Source organism: Pinus tabuliformis, chromosome J (genome assembly GCF_031772625.1).
Source record: "Pinus tabuliformis cultivar Carrire ecotype Pingquan chromosome J, CPIR1, whole genome shotgun sequence".
NCBI classification, from domain to species: Eukaryota; Viridiplantae; Streptophyta; class Pinopsida; order Pinales; family Pinaceae; genus Pinus; species Pinus tabuliformis.
The window spans coordinates 1,053,724,584-1,053,750,025 of NC_142295.1; the positions used below are offsets into that span (position 1 = coordinate 1,053,724,584).

Here is a 25,442-nt window from a genome sequence, read left to right on the forward strand (position 1 = left end):
AATCTCCCTCTGACACTTCCCACCAAAACTTTGTTCGCTATGTCCACAACATCACCCATTTGCACTCCTTCACTGAAACAAAGAGCCAGATCCTTTCAGGAGGCTTTAACACACTTATATCTTTTAACTTTTCCCAAACGAAGTGCTGTCATATGATCCTGTAGAGGGTCCCGCGTACCCGAGGAAGCTACCTGTGACCTAATACATCTACCCAATTTAAAAAACCCCTAGTTTCACTAGATATTGTAGGTTTCCATTTTTCATTAGCATTTTTTATACCCCTTTATATCTTTTCATTAACTTAGAGCTGCATTTTTTATACTCACCAATATTTAAACCCTTTACCCCCTATTATATGCTCAACATATTGTTTCATATTTTCCTCAATATATATCCCCTAATATGAACCCACATGGTATGGTATTGCTCTCTTAGTGGAGCCCCTGTGGTCTTAAGGAAGCTAGTTTCGTTTGCAGGTTTAATGGCTTGTGGATGAGGCTTGTTGATCTCCACTCTTGGATTTATGAGCAATGTAAGCCCTTAATATCCGATCATTTGAATATCTACCCTCCGAAAAGAGGTTTTTGTATTGTTTTATTTGACAAAGTTAATGATAGAGCATTGATCTTTTATTCTAGTATGTGGTTTTGGGGCAGTGTTGGGATTTCTCTATAACCATGGCTCCCCTCCTTTGACCCATTAACGACTTCAATCTCTATTGCTCTAGTTTAGGTAAGGCTCCCTAACCTCCCTTTGTATTTGTGGAATATTCCTTCTTTGATAGTAATTGGTAATGCTCTAGGCAAATTCTATTCCCAATAAAATGACACAAAATTCTACTTGAAACCCACATATGCCCACATATGTGTGGAAATGGATTTTTCCAAAGGTTTCCTTGTTGAAATTAATTTAATAGGTCCAAACATTTTATGTTTGCAAAAATTAGACTATGAAATTTTTTTTCTTTCCACTGTAGAGCTTGCTATGATACTAGACACTCCCTCAAAAATTGTCCCAACACCAGGAAAACTAAATCAAAGAAAACCAATCAAAGACCAAGATGGTGGGAGGGCACCAATTCATATCATTATACAATTTCTAAGGAGGTTCCTCCTCGAGTTCTTGGGAACGAAGCCAATCTTCAAAAGGATAAAATTTTCTCAGAGCACAAGGTTAATACTCTTAAAGATAAAATAAATATAGCAATAAAGTGCATATGGGTAATAGTGTGGAGGTTTCTGACATCTCAGTGAAAGATGGTAACTCTTTTGCTACTTCAGAGAATTCTTCCACTAAAAAATTCTTTTGGGGCTTAACATTCATTATTGGACATTTATTATTTTGCCTCAAAGTCCAATACGCTTGAGTGTGTTTCTCCAAAAAACAAATTTGAAAAATCTCCTCTTGGATATATCAGGTTGATGTGGAGGAGCCCTCACTGGGTCAAAAGAATGACCTTGTTAGTAGAGATCACTTGAAAATAATGACGACAAATTAGATTCATAAGAAAACTTGGGTTGGATCCAAGTGGGAAAAACGATGACAAGCGTCTCTCGAATGATAACAAGAAGTCATGTAAAGTTAAATTGATACTAAGTTGAGAATAAGACGCAAATACATATGGATTTTAGGGGTCTTTTAAAAAGTCTTCAGTTGAAACAAAATCAATTTCTTTTATATTGAAGAGTTCTCTTGTAAAAATTTAAATTGATCCTATGTACTCAATCCCAAATCCTCATAAATTTTAGGTAACTCTTGTTTTCAGAAAAAATATAACAATTATAAACCAGATCCCATCATTTTTAATATAATTCTTCATAACATTCCTTAAACTATATATACATATTATTTAACTTCACATAACATTTATATTTTAAAAATTAGATTCGTAATCCAATATTCCTCACCGTCTTAATATTTTTTTCTTTAAAGAACATAATTATAAACCGTCATACGCTGAAGATTCCATATCTTTAGAAAAATGCAAAAAAGTTTATCCAAAATAAACTCAAGGCCTAATGATCAGGAAAGATGCTGGCGATTCTAACCTATAATTGTGACGTATGAAATGCGTCAGTGATGTGTGATTCAAACGGATTTATATCAAATTTCGGACAAAATTATCCAGTGGAAAATATATTCTCTGGAGAAATTTCAAAATGTAAGAGTTAAAATACAACCTTTCGGATGTCCCACTCCAATAATACTTAATTTTGACAGCACGTAAGTCGCACCGAAAAAAATCAGATGTTGAGCCAACCAAAATAGTGTTCACATTCTTCTCCTTACGTAGTACCGTGTACATCCAAGTCACGATTACTGATAAAGATGAGTTGCGTGCTCCACTTTAAGACGCTGGCGGACTTCCTCATTGCCTATTGGTGATAAAGAAGACGTTCGTGCTGGACTTTAAGACGCTGCCCGACTCCCTCGTCTTCAAGGTGAGTCTCTGTTACACTTCTGGAGGCTGAGATTCCATACTTTACGTGGGTGACCCACGTGTTCTTCTTTCCGGTGGTGGCCTGCCGTATATAGGGGTGGGCACCAACAGATTGAGAAGCAGACTTTGCCACTGTGGTGTCTGATAACTTACAAAACTTCCCAGTGCTGTAGCTGTAGTTTGCGATAAGTTGGTTGTTCCTGAAAGTGATGTCGTCATCTTTTTATGATGTTAGATTTCATTTGACATTCTTAGTATACTAGAGATTTGCGCGGTTTAACTTTTTAAATGATTATGTGAGGTTCTCATATGTTGGTTGGTTTTTAGTATTAGATTTAAACACACCTTAAGACACATAACAAGGTACGCATTTCTTTAGACACCTAGCAAGGTATGCATTTTCATTTAGAATTTTGTCTTTGGGGTTTTTTTACATCATTTGGTTGGTTTACATCACCATCTATTTGCTTTATCATGTATAATATGGGTAGCTTTTGATTCTATCAATGTTAAAGACTAAGTTTTTGTGGAGCCTTTACAAATTGTTGCTTTGGATTGGTTTGTTTACATCACCATCTATTTTCTTATCGTGTGCAATATGGGTAGTCATTGATTCTATCCATATTAAAGCCTAAGTTTTTTCTGAAGCCTTTACAAATTGTTGTTTTGGATTTGGGGTTTAGGATGGCATTGTGAGTTGGAGTTGATAATATGACCCTTTAGGGTTTGGAAAGCATGAAAGGGATTTGTGTCCTTTGACAAGTAAGGGATCAAGCCCATAGTTGTATGGAGCTTAGCGTCGCCTTTTGTGAGGGATCAAGCCCATAGTTGTATGGATCTTACCGTCGTCTTTTGTGGGTTTTATTTCTCTCTCTCCTCTTATAGTTTTATGATAACTTATTTTTTTATAGTTGATTTTTCTAATGAAAAGCCTTGGTTTTGATTGTTTTAAATTCCGTATAATTATAGTATTGAGACTAGGTTTATCTTTATTGAGTAGAAGATGCTTCAATGAGTTATGGTAATTCAAAACTTGTGTTACTCCATTCCTTTTGTAGATGTTGTGATAATGTTTATTTAAATTTGTAAAGAAAAATTATTCATGTGTACTTAATTTCCAAAGAATTTAACTACTCAACTTGGAGTATTATGGAATATCTACATTGTTATTTTTTAATAATTTGATTTTAATTTTAATTTCATTTATAATATTTTAGTTTAAATGTGTATAAATTTCAATGATATTGTTATATACTATCTTTATCTATATAGATTAAATGACTAGTAAATGTTAATAAGCATCAATCTATAACAAGTGTTGTAGGCAACTTAGTCCTTGTCACTAAAGTTAAAAATTATCTTATCCGGAAATTATATAAAAAAATTATAACTTATATTGGTCAATGTTAGCTAAACTTATAGTGGTTAATACCCAAATGGAATCCTATAGTCTTTGGGAGGAAATATTAAATTGAGATTTGAAGTGAATATATTGATTACATGCTCAAACACATGTAGATGCATAAATTTTGGTGGGTAGTAACCACTAGTAAGTCTACACATGTATAGTTTTACTCCTACATAAGTGTTGAGGAAAACAAAAATAATAGAAAGAAGTAACTCCTAGTAAATAATTATATTTGCATCTTATTCCTATCCAATTTTTTATACAATAACTTGTTTAAACTATGGTGGGAAGTAATTGATGTTAAATATATTATTTACTTATTTTAAGGATTAATAATAATGAACCACTACACAAATAGCTAAAAAAATTGCATGAATATTGCAACGGCCATATCCATAAATTGTGGCATAAAATATATGGTCCACATGGAATTATTTTATGCAAAGGATGCAATAAGACCACCAAGATATGGTCCAATCAAAATGTTTGTAAATTTTGTTTTTAGTAATATTGAAAAATATATATTTATTTTTGAAGGTTAAACAATGCTAAAATAGTCGTGGTCAACAAGAAAATCAATGGGTTTACTAAAATTTTAAAAAACCATAAAACTAATTAAATTATAACTCTATTTTAAATTATTATTATTATCATTAATTATGAAAATAATTAATATATAAGTTAAACATATATACATTAAAAAAAACATGGAAGAAGATTCTTAATCATGGATATTTACCTCTACTTTGAGAAGGAGATTCCTAATATGTAAATAGACTTTGTTCCAACACTATGGCTTATCAATACTAAATTCCAAAAAAACTATAACTCACTTCATACGACACTTGTTCAGATGTCATTGTTTTTAAATCAATCAATTTAATAAATATCAACCTTAGATTTGTCTATACTACCATGAAATTCTAAAATATTCAATTGAGGTTAAATATATACTGTCCACTAGTCCGCCTTGGGTAGCTCAAGTGGCATGGTAGTGGCCATGGAAATGAAGTCTCACCGAACTCGAAGTCTTGGATTCAAATCTTGTGCTACTCTCCCCCCATAGCACTGTGAATAATGGACATGTAAAACACGAAAAGAAGAGTCCTACCAAGTTTACAATATATATATATATATACACCATCCACTTAATAATTATTGATAATTATTCGTATAGGCATGTCTATTTTGGAGTAGGGATTTCACAATATTAATTTAATTATCAATAATTATTAGGTGGATGGTATGGATTTAACTTCCATAGAATATTCCAGAATATTCTTAGTAGTATACACAATTCAAAAGTTGAGATTTATTTCCAAAGTAGTTATGCATTTTTTGTCCTTTTAATCAAATTCATTAATTAAAATAAATGTTATAAACTTATATGAACAAGTGTCAAATGAAATGAATTATGGTTTTTTTGACATATGCTATTGGTCTATAGTATTATAAGAAAGTCTATTTACATAGTAACAATATCCATGATAAAGTGGTCATGAATATTCGTGATTAAGAATCGATTTAATTTATATGGTTTTTCTGTTAGGAAACCAACTCACAAAAAGATAGAAAAGATAGATCAACGCCTTAGAATTCATCCTGTTCGAGGGGGCAACCTCCTTTACATTACACAAATGAACAATTCTTGGATGATACAAATGGCTAAACCTACCTTCTATATATAGGAGTCTAAGGGGTCACAATATAATCAAGCCGACATAACAATAATAACATAAGGGCACAAAAATAACAATAGTGGGTTTCTATGGGGCATACTAATAACAATATGGGGACATAAGTGCACAATAATAAAAATAAGGGATACAATGACAATAGTAATGGGGGAATCACTAGTATTATAGGGGCCTAACATGCCCCTCTCCTTCCGAAAAGCATTGTCCTCAACGCTTGAGTAGTTCTGGATGCTTTTGTATAAAATTCTCATCCTCCCATATGAAATCTTCAGCGGATAAGTTCTTCCACTTGATGAGATACTCCGAAATTGATCGATTTCATAGCTCTTGAGTTCTTGTTTCTGTTACTGCCTCCGGTTCCAATATGATTTTTCCTTCCTCATCAAGTTCTGGAAATATTGTTTGAACTAGGAGCTTGTAAACTATAAACTTCTTTAAACATGAAACATGGAAAACTAGGTGCACTCGGGAAGTTGCAGGAAGCTCCAATTTGTATGCCATAGTACCAATCTTTTACAACACCTTGTATGGACCATAATACTTTGGTGATAATTTATTATTTTTCTTAGCTTGCTTGAGGGACATTTGTTTATATGGTTGTAGCCGTAGGAATACCCAGTCACCTACATCAAAAATTCTTTCGCTACGAAGTTGATCTGCCTATTGTTTCATTCTATTATGCGCCAACGTGAGTTTATCCTTTAAGAGTTGGAGAACTTGTTGTTGATGCTTGATGTGATGTTCCACTGCTTGAACCTTAGAATTTTCTCTTAAATATGATGTGATGGATGATGGATGATATCCATAAAGTGCCTTAAATGGGGTCATTTTTGCTACAGTATGGAAGGAGGTGTTATACCACCATTCAGCGAGAGGCAACCATTTGACCCATTGTGTTTGTTTATCAGATACAAAGCAACGAAGATATCATTACAAACATTTGTTTACTATCTCAATTTGCCCATCAAATTGAGGATGATAAGATGAGCTATGAGCTAACTGAGTACTGAGATAAGAAAATAATTATGTCCAAAAATTTCCAGTGAAAATGGGATCTCTGTCGCTTACAATAATCTTTGGGTTTCCATGTAGCTTTTGAATTGTTTCCATAAATGCAGTAGAAACTATACTGGATTTAAATGGATGTGATAATGCACAAAAGTGTGCATACTTGGTAAGTCTGTCAACTACCACCATGATGACACTCTTTCTTTTGGACTTGGGTAAACCTGTGATAAAATCCATTGAAACCTCCTCCCAAAGTTGGCTTGGAATGGATAAAGGTTGTAATAGACCTGGGGTCTTAATTGTTTCAACTTTATTTTGATGGAAAACGAAACATTCTGACACAAACTTTTGAATATCCGATTTAAGGCCATCCCAAAAAAATTCCTTCTTAACCTTGTGGTAAGTTTTTAAAAATCGTGAGGGCCCTCCTAAGGGAGAAGTGTGCAATTCCATAAGAATCTTTTGTTTGATTTGGGAATTCTTACATAGGTATAAGCAATCTTTGTACCATAACGAATCATTTTTCCAGCTAAATATATCAAATGTACTGGGATCTTGTTGTATCTTTCGAATGAGTGCCCACACTTCTTCGTCAATCTTCCACTCCTCCCTTGCTTTGTTTATCCAATCTAGTTGGATAATAGAAATGGTGCACAACAATGCTTCCACATCCTCATCCTTTCTTGAGATTGCATCTACCACAACATTTTCCTTCCCTTTTTTATAGATGATTTCAAAGTCATAACCCAACATCTTTGTGACCCATTTTTGTTGCTCTTTAGAGGATAATCTTTGTTCTAAAAAGTATTTAAGACTATCATGATCCATTTTTACCTTGAAGTATCTTCCCATTAGGTAGGGTCGTCATTTCTTAAGTGCATGTAGTATTTCCAACATTTCCTTCTCATAAATAGCTTTGTGTAAATACTTTCCCCTGATTGGATGAATTTTGAAAGTAATGAGTCTTTCATCTTGCATTAAAATAACACCAATTCCATTTCCTGAAGCATCACATTCCACAATAAAGGTTTTTGTGAAGTACAACATAGCTAAGGGCGATGCTTGGCACATTGCCTCTTTAAGGTGTTCGAAGGCATTTGTTGCTTCTAGAGTCCATGAAAATGCATCTTTTTTCAATCATGTTGTTAGAGGTGCTTTTATTCTCCCATAATTCTTAACAAACTTGCGATAATACCATGTCAACCCGAGAAATCCTCGCAGATGCTTTATGGATGTGGGGATTTTCCATTCCTTAATGGCTTTAATTTTGCTAGGGTCTACCTTAACACCTTCATGAGATACAATATGACCCAGATATTCCACCTCTTTTACTCCAAAGAAACTTTTGGAGCTTTTTGCATATAATTGTTTCTCCTCCAATAGTTTGAGCACCCTGTCAACATGTTCAACATGATCCTTCCAAGACTTGTTGTAGATTAGTATATCATCAAAAAATACTAACACAAATTTTCTAAGGAAGTGTTTGAAAATGGAATTCATCAAACCTTGAAATGTAGAAGGTGCATTGGTAAGGCCAAAAGGCATGACCGAAAATTCATAATGATCCTCATGAGTTTTAAATGTTGTTTTCAGAATGTCTTCAGGCTTCATTCTGATTTTATGATATCCTGAACGAAGATCCAAATTGGTGAAGTAAATCGATCCATGCAATTCATCCAATAATTCATCAATGACAGGAATGGGAAATTTATCTTTAATAGTGAGCTTGTTGAGCTCCCTATAATCTGGACACATGCACCATGATCCATCCTTCTTGTGCACCAATACTACTAGAGTAGAGAAAGAACTTTGACTAGGTTGAATTATACCAGTCTCTAGCATTTCTACAACCATACGTTCGATTTCACTCTTGCGGGCATATGGATAGCTGTATGGCCTGATGTTTGGAGGAGCACTTCCTAGAATCAAATGAATAGCATGATCATGATCACGAATAGGTGGGAGACCTTAGGGAGTCTTAAATACCTTGGAATGATTGTCCAAGACTTCTTGGAGATCTAGATAAATAGATGATTTCGATGTGGGAACCTCTAGCGAACATAATTGTGCAATGAAACCTCGTTGTTCCTTATTTAGAAGCTTTGTCATACTGTTCAAGATGATTATCTTTCTCGGTTTCCCTGCAATACCCCTTAATTCAACTTCCTTTCCTTCCACACAAATTTCATGAAAAGTTCTTGAAAATTAAAATCTATTGTACCCAAGGATTGTAGCCATTGGACTCCTAATACAACATCAGCACCACCCATTGGAATGGAAAGAATCGGACTATTCAATAAATATTCTCCCATGGATAGCTTGATATTATGGCACTTTCCAGAGCAATTTATGGTTCCTCCACTTGCAAGCATCACTTGACACTCTGGTGCTAGATATGGGAAGAAATTCAATTCCTTTGTTATCTTACAATGAATAAAATTATGGGTACTTCCCGAATCAATCAACACTATTGCCTTTTTCTTCTTGATATGTCCTTCTATCTTGATAGTTTGAGGAGTGGTAATTCCAGCCAATGCATTACAAGATATGGTTGGATTCATTTCTTCTTTATCTAAGGTTTGTTCCTGGAGTATATCCTCTTCTTTTGACATTTTTTGTTCATTTTCTTCCTCCTCTTCACAATCTATGTAGAATAATTTCTTCTCGGCACACTTATGACCTTTAATGTATTCGCTATCACAACTGTAACAAAGCCCTTTTGATCTTTTTTCTTCCAATTATTGTGGTCTCAACCTTGTAGGTTGTGGAAGGCTATGGGAAACAACACTTCCATCTTTGTAGTTGTTTGTGGTAGGCTTCCTGGTTGCCATAAATTTTCTTTCCATTTTCCTTGCTAACCTGAATGCCTTCTCCAATGAATCAGGTTCCCAAAGGCAAACCCCATGTTGGATATTATCCTTTAAAGTCCCTATGAACACATCAACCCTATGCTCCTCTCGAATATCTTTTACCCTTATGTTCAATTTTTGGAAGTCCTCAATGTGCTCCCTCATTGAACCCTTTTGTTTGAGATTTATCAATTGGCTAAAAATGGTGTTGCTTTTTGTATCCTCATAATGTGCTATCATTCTTCCATAAAAATTGCCCAAGTGACAATTTTTTTACGAGAGCAAAGCCACCGATACCATACAAACTGACTTGGTTACAAATATAAAGTTTCAATACATACCTTTTGTTTGTTTTGCACATTATGGAGATCGAATAATTGCTCCATCTGTAGTATCCATGTTCCGGGATCCTTGCCATCAAACTTCCTCATATCGATTTTTGGAACATGGTGGGTCTTTAATCCAACATTAGAGTCTATGAAATCATGATTAACATTTCTTTTGTTCTCATCATGAGTTTCCTTTACTACCCTTTCACCATTAGTGACCATTTCTTGTAGCAACTTATTCAAATTTATCTTCAATCCTTCCATCTTATCGTCCATGCCATTCATCTTAGCGTCCATGTCATTCATCTTAGCTTCCACGCCACTTGCATGCCATTCATATTAGCTTCCATGCTATTCATCTTAGCTTCATTTACCTTTAGTGAGAGTGAAATGTGTTGTACTTGGTCCTATAATTTTGATATATCATGTTGCATTTCTTCCTCTTCTTCACTAGTCATGTTAGAGCTTTCAGGTTTCTTACTAGGCGTTTCCATTTTCTTTCTTCGGTGAATTAATTAATGCTAATAATTATTCACTATTCTCTTTGAATTCCTTCAAACTTATTTTTCAAACAAATCTTATGCAAAATTAAAAAAAAAAACTACACCCCTTTTTTTCACTTTGTAAGAGCTCGATATTGAATTTGTTGTATCTCTATAACTACGGATCTTGAATATCTGAAATCTCATCTTGCGGTATCCCTTTGAGTCCTCTTTCTAACCGTGCAATTCTTATCAATATTGGATTCTCCAAGGAAGAGTTATGCCAAATCTCCCACGGCGACCTAATTATAGACTAGTTCAGTAGAGCGAACTTGTACAACGTTCCATGTGTCATTGTTACGACCTTAGTACTTGAAACTGGTACACAAAAAACTACAAGCCGTCCTCAGTCTGAAACTTCTTACGAAATTTCAATCTGATGCTTGAAACAAAAGTCATGACAATTTTTCCTAGGTCACTTGTTTGGAATGTAATTCGGGAGTCTGCAAAACCCTAAATTCCTCAGATCATCTATCCACAAATATAGCGAGACAAGCTTTGAAATTTGGATCCGAAGTTCAGAACGATTTCGGCTCAAATGGGTTTTTTGTAGCTTCTGAAACATCGCAGAAAAAAATTATAGTGAAATTGTCGCGATGACTTGTTTGGAGTAGTGAAACCCTAGAATCCAAAGCTTTGATACCAAATGTTAGGAAACCAGCTCACAAAAATATAGAAAAGATAAATCAATGACTTAGAATTTATCCTCTTCGAGGGGGCAACCTCATTTACATTACACAAATGAACAATTCTTGGATGATACAAATGACTAAACCTCCCTTCTATATATAGGACTCTAAGGGGTCACAATATAGTCAAGCCGACATAACAGTAATAATATAAGGGCACAAAAATAACAATAGTGGGTTTCTATGGGGCATATTAATAACAATATGGGGACAATAAGGGCACAATAATAACAGTAAGGGTCAGAATGACAATAGTAATGGGCGAATCTCTAGTATTATGGGGGCCTAACATGTTCTAGTAAAACTAGCTCAGCCATATAAATTAAATCATTCATAAACAAGGATAGGTTTCAATCCATCCTAAACATCAAAACTCTTATTACAAGATACATCTCAGTTTGTTAAAATTAAAAAAATCATCCAATTAACTAAATTATAACTTTATTTAAATTATTATTATTAAACAATAAAAGAAAATAATATATATGATAAAACATATGTAGATTTAAAAAAACATGGAAGAAGACTTTTACCTTGGAGATTCTTACAATATCATGTGTCAATACTATGGCTTATCAATATCATGTACCAAAAAAACCTTAACTCATTTTATATCATACATATTCATAGGATAATTTTTTTAATTAATCAATTTAATTAAAAACAAAGAATGGCATAACTACTTTGGAGATAAATGTGAATAATAACAATACATTTTTTGGCAACACTACAATGGAGAATGCTAAGGTTTTGCTGCGCTCCACAACTTAAGGGATAGTTGACAATGGGGCTGCGTCTCACGCCTAGTATGTCAAAGGACAAATCTAGAGCCTTTGTACTATGCCGGATGGCACCTTGGGTTCTCTCCCCAACCTCTTTCGCTTACCAGGTCTAAAATTTCTAAGGTATGTGACAAAGAGGTGAATATTTTTCTTTTTATTGATTTTTTTATTCAAGCTAGATCTCCACTTGCTGAGCCGCAACATAGATCACATGGATCTATCTTCTACAATGTTAATGGGTGGATATATGCATCCATAACCACACCCAATGGGAGCTCCCATCAAATCATTGGGGTTTTTCCTTTTGTCATCACGGATGCTCAATTGGCCTAGACATTACCGGAAAAGTAGAAACACTATACATTGATAAGTCGACGCATGCTAGATCTATCCTTACAACAACTGTATGACATAGATCCAAAGATCGTTTCTCCTCTATCTCCTATCTTAGAAGATCCATTACAAGAACATAAACAAGGGATAAAATGCAACACGACGATATTCGCCTTTTCTACAGAGGACATAGCTATCCTTGAATGTGATTTATATATGCCCAAAAAAAATTAAAATTGTTGTATCTACACGTTTGATTCGTACTCATATGAAGAGGGGATTGGAGCTCGATGCAGTCTTATGGATATCATCGAGACACACTTCTCAGCAATGTATATGGGATGCAAAGACACTAATACCTTGGTTACAGACCCAACCACAGACACCTGCAATGTAAGGTATACAAACCTTAGAGCTACCATATTAGATCTAGGATATACACTCATCCTGGGCGTATAAATTTCTAAACAAGGCGGATCGGGCCCTAATCCAAGGTCTCTTGAACGCTTCTCATTGGATTTGGCCTAAAACTTAATAAATCACATATCAACAAGGATCTTGCAGTCAACGAATGTACCCACAATGCAATCCCTACTACAGGGAATAGAAACATCATACAACACAGGTCCGGATCCTAAAACATCTGATATGTGAGAGAAGAAAGAAAAGAACTGCTTCCAAATTTTCTTAAAATCCCCTGTTGGTAACTCATCATTACTATGTGTACAAGATTCTGACAAGATCTTTCAATTGAAGCAAAATATTATGCAAAATCTGGGTTATCCATCACACTTGCAAAACTTGATCTGTGGTGGCAGATCACTACAGGATGATCACAATCTACATGAATACAACATTTTACCTGAGACCACCATCATCCTCAATCTGAGATTGAGAGGAGGAGTAGTAGGATCAAGTAAATCAAAAGGAGCAGGAGGTGTTGCTGGATCTAGGTTACGCAAATATAATGAACAGAATCAGGAACACATAAATGCTGGTATCTCCTTAAAAAATATCCTCCAAGGGAAACCAGAAGCTACAACGAAACCAGAACAAACACATAATATTCCTAGCGCCTACATAGTGGAGCAAGCAAATTATGTCCCAGAATTGATCATAGATATTCCAGAAACAAATGATCTTCACACTACCTATGAAGCACAAGCCATTATCTACAGATTCAACATCTTCTGGCCAAAACCAATGGATGTTCACCAATTGGACAACAAATTTTGAAATACTCCTCTGCTCCGAAGTTTTCTTCATTATAAAGTTTACATCATCAAAGGAACAAAAAGTTATCCTTCAGGAAGGCCCATGGGTTTGGGGATCGACTAAACTTTTCGTTACTCCATGGTTCGCATATTTCGATGCTAATACCATGATTATATCAAGAATGCCGGTTTAGTTTAGGCTACATAACCTTCCCCTTTATTTCTGGCATAATCAAGTGCTAGAAGGCATTGGGAATATCTTAGGATGATTCATAAATACAAACATACAAAGGATGGAAGAACGAATCTATACTTCGCACGAATATGTGTGGAGGTGGACCTCAGCAAGGACCTACCAGGCTGCATTCAACTCTCACACAACAAGCAAAGCTGGACTCAATTCCTAGATTTTGAGAACACAACATTCAGATGTCGAATATGCTGGCAAACAAGACATCTACAAAATACGTGTCCTGGTGCGAAGAAAGAGCAGCAAAGGAAGAAGAAACCAAGGAAGCAACCCAAAGGATGGCAATTTCCCCCAAATGAGCCAAAGGAGGACGAGGAAGAAGAAGAAAGAGATCCCATCCCAAATGTGGAAGAACAAAATATACAAGAAAAGGAAGGGAAGCGGGAAATATCTCAAGAACCATCAGAATTATAGATCACTATGGCACAACATTTGAGGAAACCTGAAGCAAAGGACATTGGAGGAAACAAACGTCATCATGCATCTAATAATTCAGACTCAGACAAGGAAACTTCAAGAATAGAAGGAAATCAGCTAGCTGTTGTTTCATCCACGCCATCTCAAGGAGAATTGTAGAAGGTTGAAAAGAAGAAATGGAGAAAAGTTTAACTTTTCCTCTCCATCTGTTAATTGATTGTTATGTATGAACTTATGATCATTAAATGATAGATTGCTTGCAAGCATCTACAACATCAAATTTTGTTTTCATTAATAAAATTACGATTTTTTCCTTAAAAAAAAACTATTTTGGAAATAAATCTCAATTTTTTATATGTATACTACTATGAATATTTTAAAATTTTCAATTAAAATTAAATCTCTACCATTAACCTAATAATTATCAATAATTAAATCATAATTCTAAAAATCCTATTCCAAAATTACTTAATTAAAATTGTTAAAGCTTTGTTCTAAAATAATCATACCAATAAAAATAATTTTATTTATTTTATAAATAATTTATATAATTAAACTAAATTATATATATATTTAAATGTTTGAACATGGTTATTATAAAATTTTAAATCTGTTAATAATATAAATGTTATATATCAATTGAATTTTACAAAAAAAAATTTATATAATGTAATTTTTTTTTTTTTAATATTATATAAATTTTATGTAATTAATATTATTTTATTATTATAAATATTTAGAAAATTATTTATTAAGTTAGTTATTGATTTAAATGCAATATCCATGATCTAATACCTATTTAATATTCTATTTGATTATCACTAATGAATTTATTAAAATGAAGTGATATGATATTTAAAAACACTTAATTTTGCCCACGTCATTTAAATATAAAACGTAATTATAATTTGATATTATATTAAAAAAACTAGATTAGAAGTTTAAACCAAACCTATGGTGCATAAAATATTCGTGATAACATCACATTTTTTTCATAACGAGGAAAAGCCCTCATATATCAGAACTTCTGAATGATATGAGAGTACCATTTTTCTGATATCGTTATCGCTTTACCATGTAATACGAAAGACTAGGATAAGTAAATCGTTTTACTTGGAGACAAAAGAAGAAGCCGGCATATTTTATTTTATTTTTTAAAGATGATTATAGCTGAAAATGAAAGATTATCTGAAACTTTGTCAATAGATCTGACATGACAGCTACACATATTCAAAACATCACACAGGGATATTGTTAGAGAATAAATATAATACCGGAAAGAAATATTATATTAATTAATTAATTTTAATTTAATTTTGTATTTTTGATTGAGGTGTATAGCCATTTGGTAAAGGAAGTAGAGATGTATTCCATCAACTTTTTTAAGGTATTTAGGAGGGTTGGTGTGCCAACACTCATATGTACGAAGCATGTGCAGTTTTATAATTTTTGGTGTTGTGGCGAATTTATTCTAGATTTATCATTTCATTAATTTTTCTTTTTTTTTTAGAAAAATATGTTTTTATGTCAGGGTCACATTGTTGATTGTGATTGTGGGATTTTATTTCTATCTATGTTGTATGGTCATATCGAGTTGTTATTATAGTAAGCTAGTTAAATGGGTGAGATTTGGTTGCTTTCAAAGTCACACGTTGAAAATGTTTTTGTGACTACAACTCACAAAGGCCTCCTTTTCCTTTTACTCTCGGTGACTAAGGACGATGGATATCAAACTAGGGGCGAGGGAAATGACGTTTCTCCTGAGTTTGAATCAAACTATGCTAAATATGTTGGGACACTGGGTCTCTAGATGCATTGCATAGACGAGGTTTTTGGCTCTTGCTCTCAATTTAAAAGAACAAGGTGTCGATTGGTCTTGACATTCTTTCGCTGCTTTTTTAGGTAATATCTTATCCTTGGCTCGATGCATTATTTTTCTTGGCTTATCCCTATGCTCCTCCCTTTGGGCATATTCTTCGGCACTGGTTGGATATGTTGGGTGCAAATCCTAGGTGTTGGTTCATATATTGTCCTTGGTTGTCTTCGCAGATGTTGATCAATGCTCTCAGATTTTTCTTCTATGCATGGCTTGATCCTAACGAAGGCACAGGGGAGGGTGGGCAGGGGCAACGAAGGAGGGGGTGAGGGTCTGATTTGTAGGTTGTATTGGTGTTGGTGGGTTATACAATCTTGGCCTTGCGTTAGATTACTTTGTTATGTGTTTTTAATGTCACATTAGCAAATGCGCAACTGCAAAGGGTTTGACTTCCATGGCCAGTGAGGGTAGTCACATGTCCAGACCTAGGCCCAAGAAGTGGTTGCCATATATCATTCAATGACCTCTCCTAGCATTCAAGAGGATATACATCAAATTTGGAATAACGTTACTCGTGATCATCAAGCCTACTCAAATTCAGAATTAATGGAGGAGGTTTATCATTGGCTTCTTGACCCTACTCATATTAGGTGAAGAAGTAACCAATATATGCACTCAATCATGCTACACTAGCAGTTGGACACCCTGTTAGGACAAGTATTAAAGGAGCAACATGAGGAGATGAATAACATAATTTCCTTTCTTAATGATATCCAAAGGGCCCATGGGCAAGAAAATTCATGTCTCGAGAGGATGGATGCCTGCTTGGCACACATAGAGACATACATCCAATCAAATTCATGCACTCTGCACTCTGCACCATCTGGTTCTAGTGTGAATGACCTTACTCTAGAGACATCTGTCAATACCTAACTTGGATGTTATGTTGTTCTTCTATTGTAGCATGTTGTCTCATTTTCACATTGCTTTGCCATGATTAATTGTTGTTTCTTTTGTTTTAATTGAATCTCAATGTCTTTTTATAATGGCTAATAGATCCATTTTCTTTTGTGGTTGAGTAAGGTCCATGTATTTTTTAACAAATAATATACTAGTAATATACTTGATTTCCAAAGGTTATACAAATCTAATTTAGAAAAAAACAAAATAATTAATATTAAAGTTTCCCTTATAAAAAATAATTTGATTAAAATTATAATTATAATTAAAAAATTATTAAATTTTATTTATTTTTTATTAAAATTATAATTATAATTAAAAAAAATATTTATATTTATTTAGGAAAATAAAATATTTTGCTCTAAGTTTAGCTTATTCTCATCATTATTAGTTTATGCGATCTATATTTTGTGATATTAGATATTTAGGAAGGGAAGAGAGAATTATTTATATAAATAATATATATTATTAGAAAATAAGATATGAAAACTAATTTTCATACCTGTGAATTACACTCTATTCGAAGAACTCCATTTTTTTTTGGGTAAACTTAACTTATCTCAACCCTCACACGCTTAAATTGCCTTTCTTTGTTTTTGTGAGATGGGAATTTTATGAACATAATGTTTTTGTGAGATGGGATTTGTATGAAGAGAAGAGAAAGTTATTGTGAGATGGGATTTTTATGAAGAGAAGAGAACGTTATTGATATAAATAAGCTAGGTTATTAGGGAATAATAAACTGCGTGTCATATTTGTGAGTTACACTTTATTCACATAACCAATTTTATACTAAGAATTTTTTTCATAACGCACTTATGAACACTTTTTCAACTTCTTTATAAGAATGAAATTTTATTTCTAACTTATTTAAGAATAAAAGAACAACATATTCACTCCGAAAAATACGCCCTCTTCACTATTGAAATGCCTCTGTATCATTACATATTTATAACTGCTATCTCAAAACAGTAACAAAACTTTCTTTATATCTATATAAATAAGGTATAGCTTCTTTCTTTTTCTTTTTTCTTTCTTTTCTTTTCTTTTTTTTTTTGTCTTTGATCAGATAACTTTGACAAGCTTTTCAATATTTTTTTGAAGTGAAATGAATTCAGCATTTAGAAATATTTTATTTTATTTTTATTGCCGTGGAAAAGCCTATCAAACTCAGTGAGTCAAACCAACAATGAGGACAGCTATCTCTGGCTGCTATCCGCGATTGTTCGCTGACTCATCACTGTTATCAAGGAAAACCATGCCACCTTTTTAATAACCCCTTAGGTGGTCTCCACGGGCGCAGGCTCTCACTCCTGCCAGATGCCTTGGGTCATGGGCCGTTACCCTGTTTCCTTACGTTCAAAGAAGACGAGCTCTTAGCCAAGTAGAAGCACTTTTACGGCATACCCCAGACCGCTAAACATTTTAATTATATGAACTCAAAAACTTAAAGTGATACTATTTCGTTTTTATCTATTTTATTAATTCCATTAAAGACCAAATGTAATCACCTCGCTCTAAATAAATAACTGTATCGGAAACCTACTCATGGCCCCAAAAAACAAAAAACATCCTGACCTCAAGTTCTGATGTTTTATCCTCAAAAGCTCAATGATCAAGAAAGACGCTACACATGATTATTTGAAGTTAGGACTTGTGACAGACTCTGAATGTGATTCGAAATCGCGTAGTCTAACCAAGCGGAGGAGTTATAGAAATTCTAGTTATATTTAGAGAAAATTTAGCAAGGATTTTTGTAAATTCAAGTTATAGTTGTTACACTTCAAAATTTTAGGTGTCTTAGACATTTTTGATGGTGCTGAATCCATTTCCACCATCAAAAACACAATTCAAACATTACCTCTACAAAAAATTTTATTTTTTTTTGACGCAGATTCCAACCTCTTTTGACTGTCCGACAATTCCTCTGCCTCAGTAAACGACTCCATTCAAAACTAAAAAGCATGACTTCCTGAATTAAATAATTATTATCATGATCCATATCGACTATAAACCATTAAATCTACGCATCGTCATGCTGCGTGATCCTGTCAGAGTTTGATTCGTCCATCGATCGCTTTAGAAAAATGGAGTCCATCATTATTCTTTTTACTGAAATCACTGAACTGTTATCTGGAGACTGGAGTCAAAGGAAACTCGTCGGTGATGTCCCATCGCAATGATGTTTGATTCGTAGAAGCGCGCCATAAACTCAAATGTTGAAACTTTAATCCCGCCCAATTATATAATAGGGCATATACAACCCCGGCGTATTACTGCCCATTCGCAGGCCAGTTATTTTAAGCCAAATAATAGCGTTAGACTCGTCCCTTTACGAGGTACTCTACACGTTCGTGCTAAGGATGAGATGCGTGCTCCACTGTGTTTCCTTCAAAAGACACTGATCGACTTCGTCACATTCGAGGTGGGTTCCCGGAAGTTGGAACTCTTCCTGGAACAAGCATTCAGATTTCTCGTCGGTGACTCACCTGCACTTCTTTCCGGTGCTGGGCTGCCCTATATATATAGGGGTGTCTGCGCCTATATTGAGAAGCGAGGGTGGTATCTGATAACTTGGAAGTTCCCAGTGAAGTAGTTTGTTGTTGTTAATTCGTCATTTTTGCAGCCAGCATGTCGAGCGATTGCGCAAATTGTGACTGCGCTGACAAAACCCAGTGCCCGTATGTTGTCCACTTTGTTTTTCTCTAGTCTTTTCATCCCAATTCCTGTCAATTTCTCTTTCTTCCTTTTCAAATTTCATGCCGCTCGTCATGAGTTCGAATCTTGGTAGGGACTAACCTCGTTCCCTGTTTGGATTGTTTTGTTGCACAGCAAGAAGAAGGGATTCCAGATGGACGGTATTGTGGAAACCAGCTATGAGATGGGGTACCGCGTTGTCTGCATAAATTGCTATAAATTTCGGTTTTATGGTTTCAAGATGATATGATCACTGAATATATTTTGGATTTGATGTTAACAGGCACGGTGGCGATGTATCTCTGGAGAACGACTTGCAAGTGCGGCCCAAACTGACAGTGTGGCACTTGCAGCTGCCACACCTAAGTCAATATATTGTCTCTTTAATAGTCGTAGTCTCTCCAAATGGTGTCTGATAAGTCCAGTATATCATAGCATATGTTTGTTTCATCAAACCCAATGGATGGTTTTGGAGGGCCATAGAGGCTACTGTACCTGTAGTCCTACATAAACGCTTGAATTTAAATAGACTTTGGATTTTCAGTATGCCTTGTATTGTTCATTGCATCTTAATTGTTATGTTGTGCTCTGCATCTTAAATTTCTTTGATTTCATGTGTTTGATTACTAGATAGGACTTTACATATAACAGGATATGGTTTTTCTCTTGATATTTTTATTCAAACAGCAAAGTGGTTATGATTTGTGTATAAAATGTTATAGTAACCATATCCGTTGATTGGGTTTGATGATTCGTCTCTTTTTGTAACACACAGAACGAAGCTTTACAAACGATGACAATAATAATTAGGAGCCCATTTTTAAATTCGGATCTTAAACATGAAAATAATATCATTGATCTTTCAAGCAGGTTGAAAGCACCTTCGTTGCAAAGTGAGTCAAATCTTTTGAATTTATTTTATTTATAATTTTTTCCCCATCTTAATCTTAAAGCACTTGGACTTGAGTATTATGTTCATTGTTATAATACATAGATATAAAGGTAAAAGTTCGATATATGCAAATGTATTTTAAAGGTAAAAGTTCGATATATGCAAAGCTGGTTTGGGTGTTAGAGATGCAACGCCATTTATGATCCGACAAATTTGATATATTCAGTCAATACTCGGAAATCAAGAGGCAAGGCTGAGAATTTTGAAGTAAAAATATGGTTATAACTTTAATTTATTTAATATATAAATGAAGATTGGGTTCGTTTTTATTTTATTTTTAAAGGTGGAAAAATCTATTAAACTTTGTTGTCAAACCAATAGTGAGGACAGTCATCTCCGGCTGTTATCCCCGAATGTTGATTGACGCATCATTGTTATCGAGGAAAACCACGCCACCTTGAATAACCCCTTATCTATGTTTCTTATCGCTTTATCATTAATTTAATTTTTACTATTTTATGGTGTTGATGTGACTTTAGTCTATAGATAATAAAAATTATCAGAAATGAATGTAACATTTTCTTAGATCTATGCAATCATGTTTTATATTGTTGTATCTTGCTCCCTTTACATTCTTGAAACTAAAAAGAATTTGAGATTGGGTTCTTGTTACCCATATTTCACTCATGAAAAGAATGAGAAATTTGAATAGAAAAAAGAAGTAAAATCTACTAAATGAGAGGAAAAGGGATTTCTTGCCTTAAAAAGGAAGGCTTCCATACTAAGTTCTTATGGAACAACCATCAAAGGAAGCCATAAGAATCTTGAGAAGATCTAAGAACTATAAACAAAAAATATTGTACTTAATGGGCAATAACTTGGATCTTTTTATGTACACATTGAACATAACTAAAGGAACTTTACTCATGATTGAATGGTGAGTAGAGAAAGAAAAATAACCTTCTCCTGTATGTGTATTCACCATTTTTTTATCATAGTCTTCTTAGGGGTGATAATTTTAGAGCACTATTTATGATTAAGTGGAAAATAGTCCCATGTTAATCAATTTCTTGGTATTTAGTTTTTAATGAAAATAAGCACGTTATATATATATTTCTTAATATTTCTCATAGTCTTGATATTAAAAAAAAAAAAAATGGACTAATTATAAATATAAATTTGAAAAACAAATTATGAATAAATTGTTGGTAAAGATGTTTCTACAATTCTAAATATTTTTTTATTTGTTGTTTGTCTACATATCTTCATATTTACATATCTTTTTTATTTTTATGGATCTTCTTTTTGGCTTTTATGGATCTTTCCTTTGATGCTAGGAAGGTTATCCCTTGTTAAAGGAATTCCATGAACCATATTAAAAATGTCATATAAAATATGACCAAAATCTCTAGTTGAAAATGAGTTCCTAAACACTTGCACTATGGTAATCCTTACTCGGATCTTGGATGTCAATTGCAATTATAGATATTGGGCTTTACTTTGAAATATAAAATCCCATGTAATTCTTTCAATTATTTTATCCAAATCTCTCTCTCTCGAGTTTCTATTATGACCAAGTATTTTAAAGTCAAAAGACATGTGGAAGTAACTTTCACCAATTGGAAATATCTTAGATATGGCCATAAAGTACTTATCTTGGATGTCTATTGCAATTACAGATATTGGGCTTTACTTTGAAATATAAAATTCAATGTAATGCTTTTAATTATTTTATCCAAATCTCTCTCTCTCTCTCGAGTTTCTATTATCATGACCAAAGTATTTTAATGTCAAGAGACATGTGGAAGTAACTTTCACCAATTGAAAATAATCTTAGATATGGCCATAAAGTACTTTTGCACTACAATATTTGCACCCAATACTCGTGTTACTATGTACTGTTCACAATTAAATATGCTTGAGAGTGTGATTAAAGAGGCTATGATTATGGAGGAGAGATTGCTATAGAAATTCCTTTTGGAAGAGTTTTTAATTGTAAATATAATTTTTGTTTTGTTGTAATGTTGTGGTTCACTTCATATAGAAATAGTGTAGTTAAATATTAAAAAATAATAATTAGAAGCTAAGTCACCTGACATGGGGATTCGAGATTCATAGTATCGGATTCGGACATGTTGCCCCCCGGAACAGGACACATAGGATTTGTTATATATTATTTTATTAAATATATATATATATATATATATATATATATATATATATATATATATATATATATATATATATATATATATATATATTAAAAATTAGATATTTCTTACACAAATTTTAATTAATGATACAAATTTATTGATTTCAAACATAGATCTTCATCTATAGCATGCATAGTACATACAAAATTCAAATACATGTCAATGGTCACATAAATCATGATTCATAATTCATAACTGAAAGACAACTTACAACTACAAGATAGTAAGATAAACACACTGACAACTGTAGTTTTCTCATTAAGTCATCAAATCAAAATGTGTTACATAGGTAGTGTTGGTGCAATGCCAATGGCAAATAGAAATAGAAAATATAAAAAAACTACAGGTATACATGCCTCAAGGCATCAATCCTCATCATCATCATCAAAATCAGCATCAGTGTCCTCATCATCATGGTCCCCACTGCTCTCCTCTGCATCCTCCTCCTCCCCTGTATCCATAGTCGCCTCTACATCTGCTGTTGTGGAGGATGACCCCTCTAAGTCATCAAATCTACAGGCTCTAGCACTGGATCATTGAGATCCATGTTGACCAATGCCAACTCAACACTGGTGTCCAAACCCATATCATCACGACAGACATCCCACATCTTTGTCTTTCCGCTCAACCACTCTTCCCTCTGCCCGTAAATAAGATGAAGGTTGGTGTGCACATACACCATTGTCTCTGCCTGGACTGCTCAAGCTTGCTCTTCTTCACACTATAAAAATTCCCATATGTGCTCCAATTCCTCTTGCAACAAGAGGATGAAGTCACCTGAGAGAGGAGCCTCATGGCTAACTGCTGAAGAGGAGGGATTTTTGCCCCATGATTTTCCCACCAAGAATAGGGCTCCGTAGCCCCCCTGTCTCTAATCACATCATAACCTCCAAATCGACCACTACCAGTGGAAAACTCTGCAAAGGCATCCTCCACCTCATCAAGCAATGCAGTATCCTGAAAAATCCGCCTGAATGCCTCTTTCCTCCCCTGTGAGATTTCACCATCCATGTGAGGAGGGAATCTACGGGAAGGTCCACCATTCAGCCACTCATGGCTTTAGTATTTGGGGTTCAATGAGTGAGCCAAACAATGTAAAGGTGTACAATTCTTGTCCCATCTGCTGACAAGAATATTCTATATAGTATCACAGAAGGCCTCTAGTGATGTCTCATACTCGGGGCAGTCACTCTATAGAATAATGCTCCTCACAGACTCAATCATGGAATCCCATCCCTCATAAACCTCTCCTAGGATGGGTTTGTCTGTATTTGCAAATCGAAGCAAAGAAATGATAGGGTCCATGATCCGAATAATTAGATCTACCCTCTCCCACCAAGCATCATCTAGCACTGTGTCCTTCACTCTTTTAGAGGTTACCTGATCTCTCTTTCTCCAAAAGACCAAAACTCAAAAATAACCATGGACCTAAGAGCGGTCTTGACCTCCCTAAACCTCTTCAACATCATGAATGAAGAGGCAAACCGTGTATCAGCAATCTTCAACAATGATAGAATGGTGTACTCCTTGTAGATAGTGAGGGAATTTGTATGCTTTTGCACAAAGTGACGGATATGTCTTGCATCCTCAATAATGCTTCCAATTCAAAGCACATCAGAAGCAATGGATTTCAGTGCTAAGTTCAATGAATGGACAATGCAAGGTGTCCAAAACACTTATGGATATTTAGCTTCCACAATCATGCTAGCAGCCTTGCAAACAGGTGCATTATCTGTAATGATTTGCACACAAGAATAAACACCTACATCTTCAATAACTTTAATAAATAACTCACCAATAAATTGTGCATCCTTGTATTCTCCAAGTGTATCCACTACTTTCATGAAAGCTGGACCACTCAAGGAAGACACCATGAAGTTGATGATTGGGTGTCGTGCTGGATCTGTCCATCCATCAGAAACAATGCTAACCCCAGATGTTGGCCATGATGCTACAATAGGCTTACGCATTTTTTGCACCTCCTTTTTTGCCTTCGTCAACAATGTGGTTCTCAGCTTCTCTGACCCAGGAGGAACATACCCTGCTGGAGCCCCTTGAGTTAGAGCTCGGCACATCTCAATAAATAGAGGTGAGCGTGCAACATTAAATGATATGAAGTTTAGATAGAATAAGAAGGCAATAGTGAGATCAAGCTCTTCCCGTCTCTCTTTTTGGAAAATCTTGTCCATTGGACGAAGTGCTCTTCTTTTTGCTGCTTGTCCCCCAGTAGAAGTAGAACTCTCAAATGGAAATTTGGCGGTGTCTTTCCTCAAAAATGGAAGGGGGTCTTCATTCTTCGGTTTTCTTGATTTTGAAGCCACATTTTCCATACCAACAGTGGACTCATTTTCCAATTCTTTTCTCTTTTGTAAAGAAAAAGCTTTACAAGCTCCAATCCCACAACTCGGTAAAGCCAACAAATGTGCTTTCACACGGTAATATGTGCTTTTGAAAGAAATGTGACAAAAGTTTCATCTCCATAGCACCATTGCCTCCTCCCTTTCCCTTGGTGCTTGTCCCATCCTCTCTTCTGACATATTTCCACAATGGATATTTATCAATGTTGTCTTTAGGTCCTCCTCTTCCATCAACATTACTTGCAGCAGACTCTGATGATATTGGGGGAGGAGGGGCATTTCATATACAAACTGCTGTAATAGAATAAGAAATGCAAAAAAATGGAGCTGAAATGCACTTACCTGGTGCTTGAATCTCCTTGCCGAACGCTTTACTCCCTTAGCTTCTTGCTCCAAACCCTTTTCCACTTGTAAACAGCTCAAACAATGCAAGCCACATGATAAACAGTGTGACTGAAATGAGGAAATGCGGCCTTTTTTAACTTGCGGGAGTCCCTTTTCGGCTAAACGAATCTGGGAAATCGGGACACGCAGGCAAAAATCGGGACA

The 25,442-nt window shown here is 34.6% G+C and overlaps 2 protein-coding genes across 2 annotated transcripts in view; both read left to right on the forward strand.

Moving 5' to 3' along the window:
* Positions 1-19,977, forward strand: part of LOC149230547 (metallothionein-like protein EMB30) — a 29,315-nt gene extending 9,338 nt beyond the window's left edge. The window contains exon 4 of the mRNA XM_089376069.1: positions 19,821-19,977. The gene's annotated coding sequence lies outside the window, so the exon portion shown is untranslated. The remainder of the gene's footprint in view (positions 1-19,820) is intronic.
* Positions 19,259-19,977, forward strand: LOC149230548 (metallothionein-like protein EMB30). The gene is made up of 3 exons (XM_089376068.1): positions 19,259-19,415; positions 19,567-19,620; positions 19,715-19,977. The coding sequence occupies exons 1-3, from the start codon at positions 19,366-19,368 to the stop codon at positions 19,845-19,847; spliced, it is 237 nt and encodes a 78-aa protein (XP_089232194.1). The 5' UTR covers positions 19,259-19,365; the 3' UTR covers positions 19,848-19,977.
* Positions 19,978-25,442: the final 5,465 nt, after the last annotated feature.

Bases quoted from the DNA above. Each gene is read 5' to 3' on its own strand.
- LOC149230548 (XM_089376068.1), top strand. From the start codon at position 19,366: ATGTCGAGCGATTGCGCAAATTGTGACTGCGCTGACAAAACCCAGTGC. The intron at 19,416-19,566 runs GTATGTTGTCCA...TTTGTTGCACAG, and splicing joins GCTGACAAAACCCAGTGCCC to CAAGAAGAAGGGATTCCAGA. The intron at 19,621-19,714 runs GTACCGCGTTGT...TGATGTTAACAG, and splicing joins GAAACCAGCTATGAGATGGG to GCACGGTGGCGATGTATCTC.